Raw genomic sequence first — 16,863 nt, 5'->3', positions numbered from 1 at the left:
AGGAAGTGACAAAGTGGATAGGGATAAGATGTTTCAGAGATGAGACACAGCAACAGTGGGTCACAACTGGAAGTTGAAGATTCAGACGAGTCACAGACATGTTAGGAAATATTTCTTCAGTCAGGAAGTGGAACAATCTGGAGAGTTATGTAGTGGAGGCAGGATCCGAACATAGCTTTAGGAAGAGATACGCCCAGATTATTCAATCACCACTCCTTATGCCCACGTCACTCATTACTCCTCACGTCCACAGGTGCCGCCCAAGCTGACGAGAACCCATGTGAGCCTTCAGACATATCACCCATAGACTACCAGCAGGTGAGTCTTCCTACAGCACAGTAAATAAAAATAAGTACAACTAGTTGAATATTTAAAATAAATTATTCATTATAACATCAAAATACAATAACTTAAAAACGATATAGACGTCAGTAATAGATATAATGGTTGCCGAGAAGATTCCATTTTATTGAACAACAATTTAAAGTACATTCTAGCAGCTGCTAGATGGGAAGAAATGTCTAGTTGTCATTTCTGATTTTTGGGTTAGCTGTGAAATATTGCAGCCACGCTATATACAGTTTGTTTATTTTCGAAAGAGCTCAGTGAAAGTGATACTTAGAAAATAGTGGACTTTTAAACTGTGTTGTATTAAATTAGTTGTTTATGATTAAAATGGAGGCAATGAACGACTAAAGATGGTGGTTGCCAGGATCTATGTATGGTTGCCTCTATGTATGGCTGGTTGGTGAAGCAACTCCTGGAAAAGTTAGAGAGTGTGAAGTGTGTGAGTAGGAGATGAAACACACACTACAGCACAGTGGTTACACTGGTCGTACAGATGTGTACATTGCAAAGATGTTGTAACTAATGTTAGCAGCAGTTTTTAAAATGTATGCAGGATTTGCTGCACTTTGGTAGTGCTTACTTGTATAACAAATAGTGAAACTGCCAAGACTGAAGTTGATATGACAATAACGTATTAACACTTTTGATGGTATATTCGCTCAGAGGTTGAGTAGTGTTCTCTTAAAAAATTTGCCTTTCGAGACAAAAATCTAAAATCTAGAACCTCATAGACAACTGCTTACTTTCTCCATCACCTTTTCACACCTACAGGCGCTCTGTATGTCATTCTTCTTCTACGAAGCCCAGAGGTCCGGTAAACTACCAGAAAATAACCGCGTCTCATGGCGAGGTGACTCTGCCCTGGATGACGGTTCTGATGTGGGCCATGATCTTACTGGTGGCTACTACGATGGTAAACATTATTAGGGTAGACAGTGATAAGCTCTTGGCTGGAGATATAACAATATAAGAGAATTTGGTTAAAAATTATTCATCCCAATAGGCCAAATGAATAAAAAAAACATTTCTTCTATATAAGATTGATGAAGAAGTGGAATAATGTGATCAATGGAGAGCAAACAGCATACAAGGATTCATAAATGGAATGACAAAACTATCATTAAACTGATAATTACATAATCTGTTTTAACCTCTGTAACAGCTGGCGACTTGGTTAAGTATGGCTTCCCAATGTCCTTCACCATCACCATGTTGGCCTGGGGCCTCATCGACTTCTCTGACGGCTACAGTAAAGCTGGTGAGTTCGTTCTTGCTCGCCTAGTTTATTGTTTATTCTGGTGATGTAAAACCCTGCTGATACAGACAGCCCATCAGATATTCTTATTCCTGTTCATTGTCCAAGCATCTCGTCTTATGGAAAAGAAACGTCGTTTACATTTCTGATATATAATGACTTTCTTCCCTCGGCTGGAGGAAAGAGAAATTCTAACGGCTCTTTCCTTGCTCTCTCTTTTTTGTTTTATTACCTTATTTTACTTTCGATTTAATAACAACTCTTTTTATTTTAATCTCCGAAAATACTGTATTGATTCAGAAAGGATCCAAGTTAACATGGGAGCAATAATTAAATTGTTAGTGAGCAGAACAAGCTGTTATATAGCGTCATTAAATGATTGCTGAATAACATTGAGTTACTTCGAGTAAAATCTACCTAGCATAGGGTAACAGGTTCACTGCAATGCTCCTCTATTACAAAGATTTATTCATGCGTTAAATCTCACGAGGACGCAAAAATAGATCATGGACCACAAAGGACCTTCACATCTCGGACTAAATTCTGTTTTATTTTCTCTCAATATGGGATTTCTTGTTTACTGAGTATTGTTTACGACATGAAAATTACGTTCATATATTGTTATTGCTCACAGGCCAGACTGATTACGCCTTGGAAGCCATCAAGTGGGGTACCGACTACTTCATTAAGTGTTACACCTCAACGAATGAGTTCTGGGGTCAGGTGAGCACCTAGTTAATTTATGACAGTTACATTGTGAAAGCACCTGCAGTGTGAAGGACGTTGTGAGAACACCCGCAGTGTACAACTTTTCTATTTTAGGTGAAAGTTGTAATGTGGGAACACTCGCAGGGTGCCACTACATATACTATATGACAGTTATATCGAGGGAACACCTGTTGTATGAAGGTCGTGGAAACACCCGTGTATGTGCAGATACTCTATTCTATATTACATAATGGGAATAAAAACTAAATGTGTTTCCTCTGTCAAATTTCATCAAACACTCTGGGTTGCGAATATGAGGTAGTGCAATATATGACAATAACCATCCTAGAGTGTGATTGAGAAAGTATGCTTCATAAATGGTTCATGAACCATTGGTTAACTCACTGGTCTGCTAGCTTCAGGACTTGCCTGCCACGGGTTCGATCCCCACCCGTTCTGTGATTTATTTACAATCGTGTTATAAAGATTTCGTGAGTCAACAACCTTAATTTTATTTACTCTAGGCAAAACGCACGTACATTCAAGAGAGAATTTAATACAGGCAAAAATTGCATATCTTTGGTTCTTTTTCAGGTCGGAACCGGTGCAATTGACCATGCCTTGTGGAACCGACCTGAGAACATGACGGAGGAGCGACCTTCTTTCAAGATTGACGCCGAAAATCCTGGTTAGTGTAACTGTGTCATGATATTCCTGTTTGGTCAGTGAGAGTCCTGATGACTCTTGCTGGTCATAGTCCAGATGACTCTGGATGGCCAAGCAGAGTCCAGTAAATCTGGCTAGTCATAGACCTGATGACCCTTGCTGGTCAGTAAGAGTCCTGATAACTGGCTGGTCAGTCAGTACTATGACACATAAATTAACTCTACCCTCCCTCCCACTACCTATTGTTTCTCATTTTTGTATTGTTATGAACTAGTCGAATAACCCGTCTCTCACTAGAAATGAAGCCATTTCTCAATTTAGTGATATATACTCTGCGGTAAGTACTCTAGGCGAGCCTCCTAGTGAACTACAGTAATTGATGAATTTAATTCAAATGGTTCTGAACAATGACAAGTTGAATAATGAGAAACTTATGCAACATTTGGGAATGGTTATTGAAGAAACATTTCGTAAGTCAGTAGCTTCTTCAGTTCCAAACAAAGAACGCTTGAAGATGAGATATTTCTTTATTGCTGAAATGTTTCACCTGCACAGCAGGCTTCTTCGAATACAGAGATAATTTTAATACTGGAGAAATTGGAAGAGAAGAAATAGAGTAGAGAAGTGAGTAATTGGTCTCTTTTGTGGTTGTAGGTTCTGAACTGGCTGCTGAGACAGCTGCTGCCCTTGCTGCTTCCTATATACTGTACAAGGTAAGCGTTTTCTAAGACTGTTTTTCGTTTCTGTTATTTCTTTCCTATTTTTCTGCTGATTCCTTCCATTTTGTTCATTTTCTGTTATTTCCTTATTGTTATTTTCCTGTTGCTCTCGTTCATTATTTCTCTTCCTGTTTGTTTCCTGATGTTATTTTTCTGTTGTTACTTTCCCGTTTGAAGCTTTCTTCCTGTTTCTTTCTTCCTGCTACTTTCTATTATCCAGTAACAATTCCTATTCCTTCACTCACCTTTTTCCTTCGTGTTGAACGCTGTTCTTGACTTCCCGCTGCTGTTCTTTCCTTTCTTCCCGCTGTTCTTGACTTCCCGCTGCTGTTCTTTCCTTTCTTCCTCTGTTCTCTTCCTCTCTTCCTGTCGTTTCTCCTGTTCCTGTCGACATCTCTCATGTTGCGTTTCTCCTCTACGTAGCTGTTTCGGTTGGCCGGTTCTTGACACCTCCCCCACACCTGATTATCTCATATTCCCCGGGCGCTGAATGAACCATACTGATTTAGCGCTTCTCCATATTATCATAGCGTTCTTGTTTCCAGTTTTGTCTTGCTACTTCCCTCATTATCCTCCCCTCACTACTTCCCTTGCTACTTACCTCACTACTTTCCTTGCTGTTTATCTCGCTACTTACATTGCTACTTCCCTTGCTGCGTCCCTCATAATTCCCCCCTCGTTACTTTCTTCATTATCTACTTCACAACTTCCCATTGTTACTTCCCTCGCTACTTCCCTTCCTACTTCCCAAGCTACTTCCCTTGGTGCTTCCCTTTCTACTACCCTCGCTATTTCCCTCAGTACTTCCATCACTACCTCCCTCGCTACTTACCTTGCTACGTCCATTGCTACTTCCCTCGCTACTTCAGTTGTTACTTCCTTTGCTACATCCATTGCTACTTCTCTTGCTATTTCCCTCACTACTTTCCTTGCTGTTTTCTTTGCTACTTCGTTGCTACTTCCGTTTCTACTTCAATATTACCCTCGCTACTTCCCTTGCTACTTCCCTCGCTAATTATCTCGCTACTTCCCTCTTATTTCCATCGCTGCTTCCTTTGCTACTTCTCTCACTACTTTCCTTGCTACTACCATAGCTGCTTCCTACAATATTTCGCTCGCTGCTTGCTATCTCTCTCGCTACTTCTCTCACTACTTCCCTAGCTACTTAAGTCGCTTCTTCCCTCACTACTTCCCTTGCTACTTCCTTTGACAGTTTCCTCACTATCTCAGCACTGACCCCGCAACTTTCCTCCTCAGGATACGGATGCTGACTCTGCTGATCAGATGCTCGCCGTGGCCCAGGAACTCTATGAGTTCGCTGACAATTTCCGAGGAATCTACGACGATGTCATCACCGACGCAGCCGACTCCTACCAGTAAGTACATGTCAAATCCGAGGAAGGGAGGGGTAGCTCCAACTCCCTGGATTGGGAGATCTTCCTTCTGTTGTGAGTCCTCAGGTCGGGAAGGGAACCTGGACAGTGGCCGGGCAACATGGAACGAAGCTGAGGATCAAGAAGACTAATGGAGTGGCAGAAACAACTAAGAACCAGAAGACAACTGTGGAAACGTCAAACCCATTTTCTGTGCTACCAGATGAATGGGGTTTTTCCACTGGAAACGTCACAACGATCACCAAGGAAGAACTGGCAGGGGAGGGTGAATCGACATCCCTTGAAATCCTAATGAAGACCACTCCAATAAAGGCCATCCCAAAGAAGATCATCGAGAACGTCACGACGAACTCCGCCAGTGAAGTTATGAACATTGTTTTAGTTGGGGACAATCAGGTTAAGTTTATGGATGGGGCTTTTTTTCTTAGAGATAGCAAGAGGAGGCAGAGGGTATGTTTTCCTGGGGCTGGGATGGAGGATTTTGTTAGCTGTCTAGACGACATAATAAAAGGAAGTGGGAGCAAGCCTATTATCTGCCTCAGTGCGGGAGACAACGATGTAGGCAGACATAGGAGTGAGGACCTCATTAGCCAGTATAGGACAGCAATATAGATGATTAGGATGAAGGGTGGGAGACCTGTGACATGCGGCATTTTGCCGAGGAGAGGAGTTGGAATTGAACGGTTGTCAAGGGCAACTGGTGTCAATTGCTGGCTGGACAAACACTGTAAGGAAAATGCAGTAACATTCATCGAAAACTGGGACCTCTTCTATGGCAGAAATGACATGTATGCCAGGGATGGGGTTCACTTATTTAGGTTTGGGGTGGCGGGCCTGGCCAATGCAGCGGAGGCAGCTGTTTGGTCTTTAAACTAGAAATAGTTAGTGGTATGCGTTTTTGTAAATTAGACACATGTGCAACATTTGAGTATCTTTACTGAGGAAACCTTTCGCCACACGGTGGCTTCATCAGTCCATACAAAGAAGAATGGTGAAGAACAGGAGGAATTTGAGGTAATCAGTCCCTCAGCTCTGAGTCGATGTAGTGAGTCTATCGATTTTGAAAAAATACAGCATATGTGCGAAGAAGGGGCTTATATACTGTAGGCAGGAGAGGTGCAGCAGCTGTAGATGGCTCACATTTGACCATTGTGGATGTAGGTCGTGCCCAAGAGTTAGGCAAGTGAAGAATTCCCTGTATTAAGATCCCAAGGTGTTGCTGTGTCAGACAGGAATGTAGATGAATGGTTCAGAAAACCGACAAGTTGATAAATTAGACACATGTGCAATATTTTATAATCTTTATTGAGGAAACGTTTCGCCACATAGTGGCTTCATCAGTCCATACAATGGAGACTGGTGAAGAACAGGAGGAGTTTGAGGTAATCAGTCCCTCGATGTAGTCAGTCCATCAGCCTTTTCAAGATAGATGGACTGGCTGCATCAAACTCCTGTTCTTCACCATTCTCCTTTGTATGGACTGATGAAGCCACTGTGTGGCGAAACGTTTCCTCAATAAAGATACCCAAATGTTGCACATGTGTCTAATTGATCAACTTGTCGGTTCTCTGAACCATTCATCTACATGTTTTTCTGTGTAAATCCAATGAATTCTCAGTGTAGCGATAGCGTGAGTTTTTAGGATACCAGTTACAGGCAGAATGAGGTAGAGTTATTTGTCAATACTGGAAAGCCAGTAGCACTAGGTGGCAAGGACAGTAAGAGGGATAGTGGAGGAACAGAAATGAGCAGGAAGAGAAAAGAGAAGAGAAGCTTTCTAAACATATATTATACTAATAGTCATACTGCTAGGAATATGATGGATGAATTAAGACTAGTTGCAAGTGCGGGTAACATTAATGTTTTTGCAATAACTGAGACGTGGTTCAATACGAAAAATCGGGACATGCCTGCTGAATGTCACATTCGGGGTTATAAATTATTCCAAGTAGACAGAAGTATCAGGAAGAGGGGTGGGGTGCCACTCTACGTCCGAGATCGTTTAAGTTGTTGCATAAAAACGGATATAAAGTCTGTAACACATTCTGAGCCTGTCTGGGTGGAATCTTCAGAGGGGCACGAAAAATTGATTTTAGGCGTAATATACCGTCCCCCAAACTTGGATAGGGACCAAGGGAAACTACTGGGGGAGGAAATTATAAGGACCACAAGGTACGATAACGTAGTAATTCTAGGGGACTTTAACTTTAGTCCTATTGATTGGAATTCCTTGACTAGGAATTTAGAGTCTAACGACTTCTTAGAGGTAGGTCAGGATTGTTTTTTTAGAGCAGTTTGTTACAGAACCTACTAGGAAAAATAACCTTCTTGACTTGATTCTGGCAAACAAGGAAACCCTTGTTAATAATTTGGAAATTTCAGATGAACTTAACTTGGCGCAAGCGACCACAAATCAATTACCTGTAGCGTTGAATGGAAGTATGATAGTAGGGATAACCCAGTAACGGTCCCACATTTTCACTTAGATTACAATGGGCTTAGAAAATAACTATCATCTGTGGACTGGGGTGACGAAGATAACTATCATTATGACAGCTTCCTAAACACTATTCATGTTGCCCAAAGAACGTTTATTCTATATATAGAAATAAGATCGAATAGAAATCACCCTAAATGGATTAATAATAGGCTCAAATATCTTTTAGGGCAGAAGAAAGTAATTTACTGTCGTATCAAAAGAAGTGAGGGTCATCTTATGAAACAATATAATGGCATTAAGAGGAATGTTAAAAAAGGGGATAAGAAAAGCTAAACGGGACGACGAAATTAAAGTTGCAAGGAATTCGAAAACTAACCCAAAAGGTTTTTTCCAGGTTTATTGAACAAAAGTTAGTGAAAAAAAGGTCCCCTTAAAAATAACTCTGGGCATCTTACTGACAAGGAGAATGAAATGTGCTCGATTTTTTTAAATTATTTTCTCTATGTTTTCACACAGGAAAACACTAACAATATCCCAGTAATAAATCTGTATAGTGGACCTGAAGAAGATCAATTATGTAATATAACAGTCACTAGCGATATGGTTATGAAACAAGTAGACCGACTGAAAATAAGTCCCTGGGACCTGATGACCTTTTTCTCGAAGGTTCTTAAGGAGTGCAAAATGGAACTCTTTAAGCCATTGACTAATATTTTTAATATATCTCTTCAAACATGTGTAGTATATATCATATGTGGAAGATGGTCAATGTAATTCCTATTTTTAAAGCAGGGGACAAGTCGCTACCGTCAAATTACCGCCCAATAAGCCTGATCTCAATTGTAGGCAAATTACTAGAGTCAGTTATGGCTGATAATATAAGAAACCATCTTGATAAGCATAATTTGATTAATGATAATCAGCATGGATTCACGAGGGGCCTTTCATGCCTAACTAATTTGCTAACTTTCTTCAGTAAAGCTTTTGAGGCCATTGATCATGATGAAGAATTCGATATTGTTTATTTGGGTTTTAGTAAGGCTTTTGATAAAGTTCCACACCAGAGACTGTTAAAGAAAGTGGAAGCTCATGGCAGTGGGGGAAAAGTGCTGTCATGGATCGAGTCATTGCTCACCAATAGGAAGCAGAGAGTGTGCATAAATGAGGTTAAATCTGAGTGGGGATCTGTAAAAAGTGGCGTTCCAGAGGGATCAGTTTTAGGCCCATTGTTGTTTATAATATATATAAATGACCTTGATGCGGGAATTACTAGTGATATGAGAAAATTCGCTGGTGACACGAAGATAGGTAGGATAATCGGTTCAAACGTAGATGTCACGGAACTTCAGAAAGATTTAGACAAACTCAATTCGTGGTCAGAAAAGTGGCAGTTGTGGTTCAATGTAGATAAATGTAAAGTTCTAAAGCTCGGAAATGTTCATAACCCTAGCAGCTTAATAATGTTGAACTTAGCCGTACAGAATGCTAAAAGTTCTTGGGGGTTATATTAAGCAGCAACATTAAACCAAGACAGTATACAGTACCGACAGGTTGGTAAGTAGGACACAAAGGGAACAGTTATGCAACTTTAATTCACAACGTTTCGCCTACACAGTAGGCTTCTTCAGTCGAGTACAGAAAGTAGGCAGGAGTAGCAGAGATGTGAAGAAGATGTAATCAGTCCATCAAACTTGAAGTCGTAGATTTGAGGTTGTCAGTCCCTCTTCCTGGAGAAGAGTTCTGTTCCATAGTCTGTTGCAATGCCTAAACGTACGTAATAGGGCAAATAGATTACTGTAAGCAACCGAAGCCCAGCGGTTATACTGCAGCTTTATACATCATTAGTAAGGTCTCACTTAGATTACGCGGCTCAGTTCTGGTCTCCGTTCTACAGAATGGATATGATGGGAGACATGATCGAGGTGTATAAGTGGAAGATGGGCATTGGTATAAACCTTGGTAATAAATACCGTAACACTGGAAACCACAAAATTTCAAAAACATTTGCATACATGATACTTAAGCAGGCTAAGCACCACCAACCAAAACAACACAGGAGTCGATAAATTAGACACATGTGCAACACTTGGGTATCTTTAATGAGGAAACGTTTCGCCACACAGTGGCTTCATCAGTCCATACAAAGGAGAACGGTGAAGAACGGGAGGAGTTTGAGGTAATCAGTCCCTTAGTCTTGAGTCGATGTGGTCAGTCCATCAAACTTAAAAAGAATACAGCATATGTTCGATGAAGTAGCTTATATACTGTAGGCAGGAGAGGTGCAGCAGTCGTAGGTGGTATCACATTTGTCCAATGTGCAAGTAGGTCAAATGTAATACCACCTACGACTGCTGCACCTCTCCTGCCTACAGTATATAAGCTACTTCATCGAACATATGCTGTATTCTTTTCAAGATTGATGGACTGACCACATCGACTCAAGGATGAGGGACTGATTACCTCAAACTCCGCATGTTCTTCACCGTTCTACTTTGTATGGACTGATGAAGCCACTGTGTGGCGAAACGTTTCCTCATTAAACATATTCAAGTGTAACACATGTGTCTAATTTATCAACGTGTCGGTTCTCTGAACCATTCATCTACAACACAGGAGTCACATGACCTCATCGTCTACCCGTCCTCATCCCAACATGACATTCTTCAGGTCACCATGCGTCACTCACACCTCACTCTCCGCCTATATATAATGTCTTTCTACCTCTGTATGTTAGAGGTGATCAATTTTACTTTCGTAAAAATCTGCCCCAGGATACTGTCATATTCGTGCAGTATGGGGTTATCATATGAAGTTGAACATCTTAGGAAATATGTCAGCCTGGGCAGACTCAAGCACTTTGTGAGAAGGTACAAGGCATCGTTGGTGTCAAGATTGCCTATTCGTTGTTCCATTCTCCTCAACTCTTCCAGTTTCTTCCTGAGAATTGTGTCAGTTGCATCGCTTCCAAGAGGTGCTCCAAGTAAGACACTATTTGTGGAGGAAATGACTGATGCTCCTGGCAGTTTTGATCTCACTGCATCTATCACTTGTTGATTGATTGAGATGATTTCACATTTGGATGGATTCAGAATGAGACTCATTTCCTGTTATCGCCTGTGTAAGATTATCTAAATTTGATTCCTTTGTACCTGCTAGTGTGCCATCATCTAGGAACCAGATGTTTAGCTCACTGCTCAGTCTGACTGTGATTTCCCTAACCGCTATACAGAAGAGAAATGGTGCGAGAGGATCCCCTTGCTGGACACCCTCTGATGATGTGACTTCATGCTCTCCAAGCAGGATCATTGATTCCTTGCTATATCCAGCTGAAACAAAAGGGAGGAGACCAGGGAAATGTTCTTGTACAGCTGCTAATACGACATCTCTTTTCAGGAGAATAAATGCATTCTTGAAATCTAATTTTACAACTGCATTGTCCTCAAGCAGGTTGTTGATATACGCCTTTGTTGCATGAACCGCTGCTTCACTTCCTTGAGAGACCCCAAATCCAAGCTGGTTTGGTTGAAGCATCATGGCTGCCTCTGTGCGAATACTTCAGACAGCAGCTTTGGAAACGAGGTGGCGAAAAGTGTTGCCCACTGCAATTGGCCTAATTCCTCCATTCTTCTTTTTAAGGGCAAAAAGTGATGCACCAAAGAAGAAAGATTTAATTTTGCCAGGAATCAGACTAGCCAAGGAGTTGTTAACAAACTTTGTGGTCTCTGAAAGCAGTGTCTCTGCAATCTCCCCAATAACTGGATTAACCATTTCCTTTAAATGCTGTGGCCTTAATCCAGCCTCTCCCTCTGCTCCATGAGCTTTATCATACCTCATCTTAAAACTATGTATAGTTCCTGCCTCCACTACATCGCTTGCCAGACTATTCCACTTCCTAACTACTCTATGACTGAAGAAATACTTCCTAACATCCCTTTGATTCTTCTGAGTCTTCAGCTTCCAATTGTGACCCCTTGTTTCTGTGTCCCATCTCTGGAACATCCTGTCTCTGTCCACCATGTCTATTCCACGCAGTATTTTGTATGTCGTTATCATGTCTCCCCTGACCCTCCTGTCCTCCAGTGTTGTCAGACCGATTTCCCTTAACCTTACTTCATAGGACATTCCCCTTAGTTCTGGAACTAGCCTTGTTGCAAACCTTTGCACTTTCTCTAATTTCTTGACGTGTTTGACCAGATGTGGGTTCCCAACTGGTGCTGCGTGCTCCAGTATGGGCCTGACATACACAGTGTATAAAGTCTTGAATGATTCCTTACTGAGGTACCGGAACGCTATTCTCAGGTTTGCCAAGCGTCCATATGCCGCAGCAGTTATCTGGTTAATGTGTGCTTCTGGCGATGTATTCGGTATTATATTCACTCCTAGGTCTTTCTCCTTGAGTGAGGTTTGCAGCCTTTGGCCACCTAACCTATACTCTGTCTGCGGTCTTCTTTGCCCTCCTCCGATCTTCATGACTTTGCATTTGGCAGGGTTAAATTCTAGGAGCCAGTTTCGGGACCACACATCCAGCCTGTCCAAGTTTCTTTGTAGACCTGTCTGGTCCGCGTCTGATTTAATTCTCCTCATTAACCTCACGTCATCTGCAAACAGGGACACTTCTGAATCTATCTCTTCCGTCATGTCGCTCATATATACCAAGAATAGCACTGGTCCCAGGACTGACCCCTGTGGGACCCCGCTTGCCACTGGCGCCAACTGCGATACCTCATCACGGACCATGATTCGCTGTTGCCTCCCTGTGTGTGTGTGTGTGTGTGTGTGTGTGTGTGTGTGTGTGTGTGTGTGTGTGTGCGTGCTTGTTTGTATTTGTGTGTGTTTGTATGTGTGTGCGTGCGTGCTTGTGTGTGTTTGTGTGTGTTTGTATGTGTGTGTGTGCGTGCTTGTGTGTGTGTGTGTTTGTACTGTGGAGAATAAATCTTGCGTCTTTCACCCGACAACAACTTTATTTCTGCAGTTCATGGAGCGGGTATGGTGACGAGCTGGTCTGGGCTGGTCTGTGGTTGTACAGAGCGACAGAGAACGAAACCTACCTCACCCGCGCCAAGGGTCACTGGGACGAGTTCAACTTCCAGTATTCAGCAGCTTTTCAGTTCTCCTGGGATGACAAGACGGCCGGAGTCTATGTGAGTCTCGCTGTATGAGATGCTTATTGTCGACAAGTATGGAGACCAAGACAGTTTCGCTACGTATACAGCTTTTTTGTCACTAATTAATGAAGCTTTACACAGAGCGACTCTTTGTCACAAAAACAGCTGGTTTTGTTACTTATGTTTTTGGCTTCATGTTAATCTTCCTGTCATAGAGTTAAAAGTTTTGGAACCTCACCTTAAGGACGAAATACTCAGGTTGTCATTGTGATTTGTTCCATATGTCTTTAAATCTGAATCTCCTACATAATCAAAACCTGCGTCTTTCTTGTTTTTGAAATTAGTGTTAAGAAATTCTTTGTAAACTGTTGATTTTTACAGAACACATCGTAAAAGTTTGTGAATAAATAAACATATTAAAGAGTAATGCATAGGTATTTTTTGTAAATTAAAAATAAACACTACTTTAGCTGGACTAACTGCGACACTAATCACCCGTCCATCAATGACACATCAGACCTGCACTGAAACAATTAACTGGTACATGATATTTTGTTTCTAAAAACCTCTTGTGGTTCTCACAGGCACTCTTCTGGTTGTTGGAGGGATCCCAGACTTATTTGGACCACCTTAACACCTACCTGGATTACCTGCAGAACACCGCCCCATATACCCCAGAGGGTCTGGTCTTCCTCTCCTCTTGGGGTTCAAACAGGCATGCCGCTAATGTTGCCTTCCTCGCCCTCTGGGTCAGTTGTTTCCCTACATTTCTACTCTGCTATATTCTTTTCCTTTACGGCATTGGCCGTCTCCCACCAAGGTAGGGTGACTCACTAATGAAAATATATTTCCCATTATTCTTCTATTAGCTGTCTTGCCAAATGTGTGTGTGTTTGTGTGTGTTTGTGTGTGTGTGTGTGTGTGTGTGTGTGTGTGTGTGTGTGTGTGTGTGTGTGTGTGTGTGTGTGTGTGTGTGTGTGTGTGTGTGTGTGCGTGTGTATGTGTGTTTGTGTGTGTGTGTATGTGTATGTGTGTGCATGTGTGTGTGTGCGTTTGTGTGTTTGTGTGTGTACTCACCTAATTGTACTCACCTAATTGTGGTTGCAGGGGTCGAGACTCAGCTCCTGGCCCCGCCTCTTCACTGATCGCTACTGGATCCTCTCTCTCTCTGCTTCCTGAGCTTTGTCATACCTCTTCTTAAAACTATGTATGGTTCCTGCCTCCACTACTTCACTTGCTAGGCTATTCCACTTGCTGACAACTCTATGACTGAAGAAATACTTCCTAACGTCCCTGTGACTCGTCTGAGTCTTCAGCTTCCAGTTGTGACCCCTTGTCCCTGTGTCCCCTCTCTGGAACATCCTATCTCTGTCCACCTTATCTATTCCCCGCAGTATCTTGTATGTCGTTATCATGTCTCCCCTGACCCTTCTGTCCTCCAGTGTCGTCAGTCCGATTTCCCTTAACCTTTCCTCGTACGACATTCCCTTGAGCTCTGGGACTAGCCTTGTTGCAAACCTTTGTACTTTCTCTAACTTCTTGACGTGCTTGACCAGGTGTGGGTTCCAGACTGGTGCTGCATACTCCAGTATGGGCCTAACATACACAGTGTACAGTGTCTTGAACGATTCCTTATTGAGGTATCGGAACGCTATTCTCAGGTTTGCCAGGCGCCCGTATGCTGCAGCGGTTATTTGGTTGATGTGTGCCTCCGGTGATGTACTCGGTGTTATGGTCACCCCAAGGTCTTTCTCCCTGAGTGAGGTCTGTAGTCTTTGTCCACCTAGCCTATATTCTGTCTGCGGTCTTCTTTGCCCCTCCCCAATCTTCATGACTTTGCATTTGGCTGGATTGAATTCGAGGAGCCAGTTACTGGACCACATGTCCAGCCTCTCCAGGTCTCTTTGCAGTCCTGCCTCATCCTCGTCCGATTTAATTCTTCTCATCAACTTCACGTCATCTGCGAACAGGGACACTTCAGAGTCTATTCCTTCCATCATGTCGTTCACATATATCAAAAATAGCACTGGTCCTAGAACTGACCCCTGTGGGACCCCGCTCGTAACAGGCGCCCACTGTGATACCTCTTCACGTACCATGACTCGTTGCTGCCTCCCTGTCAGGTATTCCCTTATCCATTGCAGTGCCCTTCCTTTTATGTGTGCCTGATCCTCCAGCTTCTGCACTAATCTCTTGTGGGGAACTGTGTCAAAGGCCTTCCTGCAGTCTAGGAAAACGCAATCTACCCAACCCTCTCTCTCGTGTCTTACTTCTGTTACCTTGTCATAAAACTCCAGGAGGTTTGTGATACAAGATTTGCCTTCCATGAACCCATGCTGGTTTTCATTTATAATCTTGTTCCTTTCCAGGTGTTCGACCACTCTCCTCCTGATAATCTTCTCCATGACTTTGCACACAATACATGTCAGAGACACAGGTCTGTAGTTTAGTGCCTCGTTTCTGTTTCCTTTCTTAAATATGGGGACTACATTAGCTGTCTTCCATTTCACAGGTAGTTGCCCAGTTTCAAGGGATGTGTTGAAGATTGTGGTTAGAGGCACACACAGCATCTCTGCTCCTTCTCTAAGGACCCATGGGGAGATGTTGTCCGGTCCCATCGCCTTTGAGGTGTCAAGGTCACTTAAGAGCTTCTTCACCTCCTCCTCAGTTGTTCGTATGTCATCCAACACTTGTTGGTATATTCCCTCTTGATGTTCCCTTCTGTGCTGTCTTCCCACAGCCCTTCCTGTCTCTACTGTAAAAACTTCCTTAAATCTCCTGTTCAGCTCCTCACATACCTCCTGATCATTTCTTGTGAGTTCTCCACCTTCTGTCCTTAATCTGATCACCTGGTCTTTGACTGTTGTCTTCCTCCTGATGTGGCTATACAACAGTTTCGGGTCAGTCTTGATTCTCGATGCTATGTCATTTTCATACTGTCGCTGGGCCTCCCTCCTTACCTGTGCGTACTCATTCCTGGCTCTGCGACTGATCTCCCTATTTTCGTGTGTTCTCTGCCTTCTGTACTTTTTCCATTCTCTATTGCACTTTGTTTTTGCCTCCTTACACCGTCGGGTAAACCAGGGGCTTGTTCTGGTCTTCCCGTTGTTACTGTTGCCCTTGGGAATGAACCTTTCCACTGCCTCCTTGCATTTTGTTGCTACATATTCCATCATTTCATTTACTGGCTTTCCTGCCAGTTCTCTGTCCCACTGGACCTCTCGCATGAAGTTCTTCAACCCTATGTAGTCCCCTCTTTTATAGTCAGGCTTTTCCCATTCTACTCCTGTTATTCTCTCCACTTGCAGCTCTACTATGTATTCAAAGCACAGAACCACGTGGTCGCTAGCTCCTAGGGGACTCTCATACTTGATATCCTCAATGTCTGAGCTGCCCAGGGTGAACACAAGGTCCAATCTTGCTGGTTCATCCTCCCCTCTCACTCTGGTAGTGTCCTTAACATGTTGGTGCATGAGGTTTTCCAGCACCACGTCCAACATCCTGGCTCTCCATGTTTCGGGACCCCCATGTGGCTCCAGGTTTTCCCAGTCAATCTCCCTGTGGTTGAAATCCCCCATAACCAGCAACTTTGCTCTGCTGGAGTGAGCTCTTCTTGCCACCTCAGCAAGTGTGTCCACCATTGCTCTGTTGCTCTCTTCATATTCCTCTCTTGGCCTCCTGCAGTTCTGTGGTGGATTATACATCACTGCAATGACCACTTTGTGTTCCCCAGACTGAAGTGTACCTGCTATGTAGTCTCTTTCTCCTGTCTCATCTATTCCTTCCATTTTCTCGAATTTCCATCTGTTTTTTACGAGCAGAGCAACCCCACCTCCCCCCCTACCCCTTCTATCTTTCCTCATGATCTGGTATCCTTGTGGGAAGATTGCATCTGTTATTGTCTCCATGAGTTTTGTTTCTGTAACTGCTATGATGTCTGGGGACTTCTCATTGATTCTTTCTTGCCATTCCTCATGTTTATTCGTTAATCCATCTGCATTTGTGTACCAAACCTTCAACTTTTGTTCTAATACTGTAACTGTGGTGCGGGGGGTGGAAACAGAGGGATCGGTGTGTGATGGTTGGTTTGGAATGTTCAGTTGCCTTGGGGGTGTCGTGGCTGGAGTCCTTCTGCAGGTGTTTCTGGGGGGTGCGCTTGTCCTTCCATTTGATCCTGGGTTATTCTGCTCTCCTTTTTCATTTCCTCCCATTTCTCCTTTCGTTTTTT

The 16,863-nt window shown here is 42.9% G+C and overlaps 1 protein-coding gene across 1 annotated transcript in view; it reads left to right on the top strand.

Annotated features, from left to right (window-relative positions):
- Positions 1-253: 253 nt before the first annotated feature.
- Positions 254-16,863, top strand: part of LOC128688567 (endoglucanase E-4) — a gene marked incomplete at its 5' end in the record, with an annotated part of 21,110 nt that continues 4,500 nt past the window's right edge. The window contains 9 exon segments of the mRNA XM_070084648.1: positions 254-318; positions 1,120-1,261; positions 1,511-1,606; positions 2,238-2,326; positions 2,906-2,999; positions 3,632-3,690; positions 4,954-5,072; positions 12,503-12,671; positions 13,220-13,384. Of these exon segments, the coding sequence (XP_069940749.1) occupies positions 254-318; positions 1,120-1,261; positions 1,511-1,606; positions 2,238-2,326; positions 2,906-2,999; positions 3,632-3,690; positions 4,954-5,072; positions 12,503-12,671; positions 13,220-13,384 (998 nt within the window).

Source organism: Cherax quadricarinatus, chromosome 13 (genome assembly GCF_038502225.1).
Source record: "Cherax quadricarinatus isolate ZL_2023a chromosome 13, ASM3850222v1, whole genome shotgun sequence".
Classification (NCBI taxonomy): Eukaryota; Metazoa; Arthropoda; class Malacostraca; order Decapoda; family Parastacidae; genus Cherax; species Cherax quadricarinatus.
Note: the sequence above shows the minus strand (reverse complement) of the source record. Positions and strands in the feature narration are given on the sequence as shown.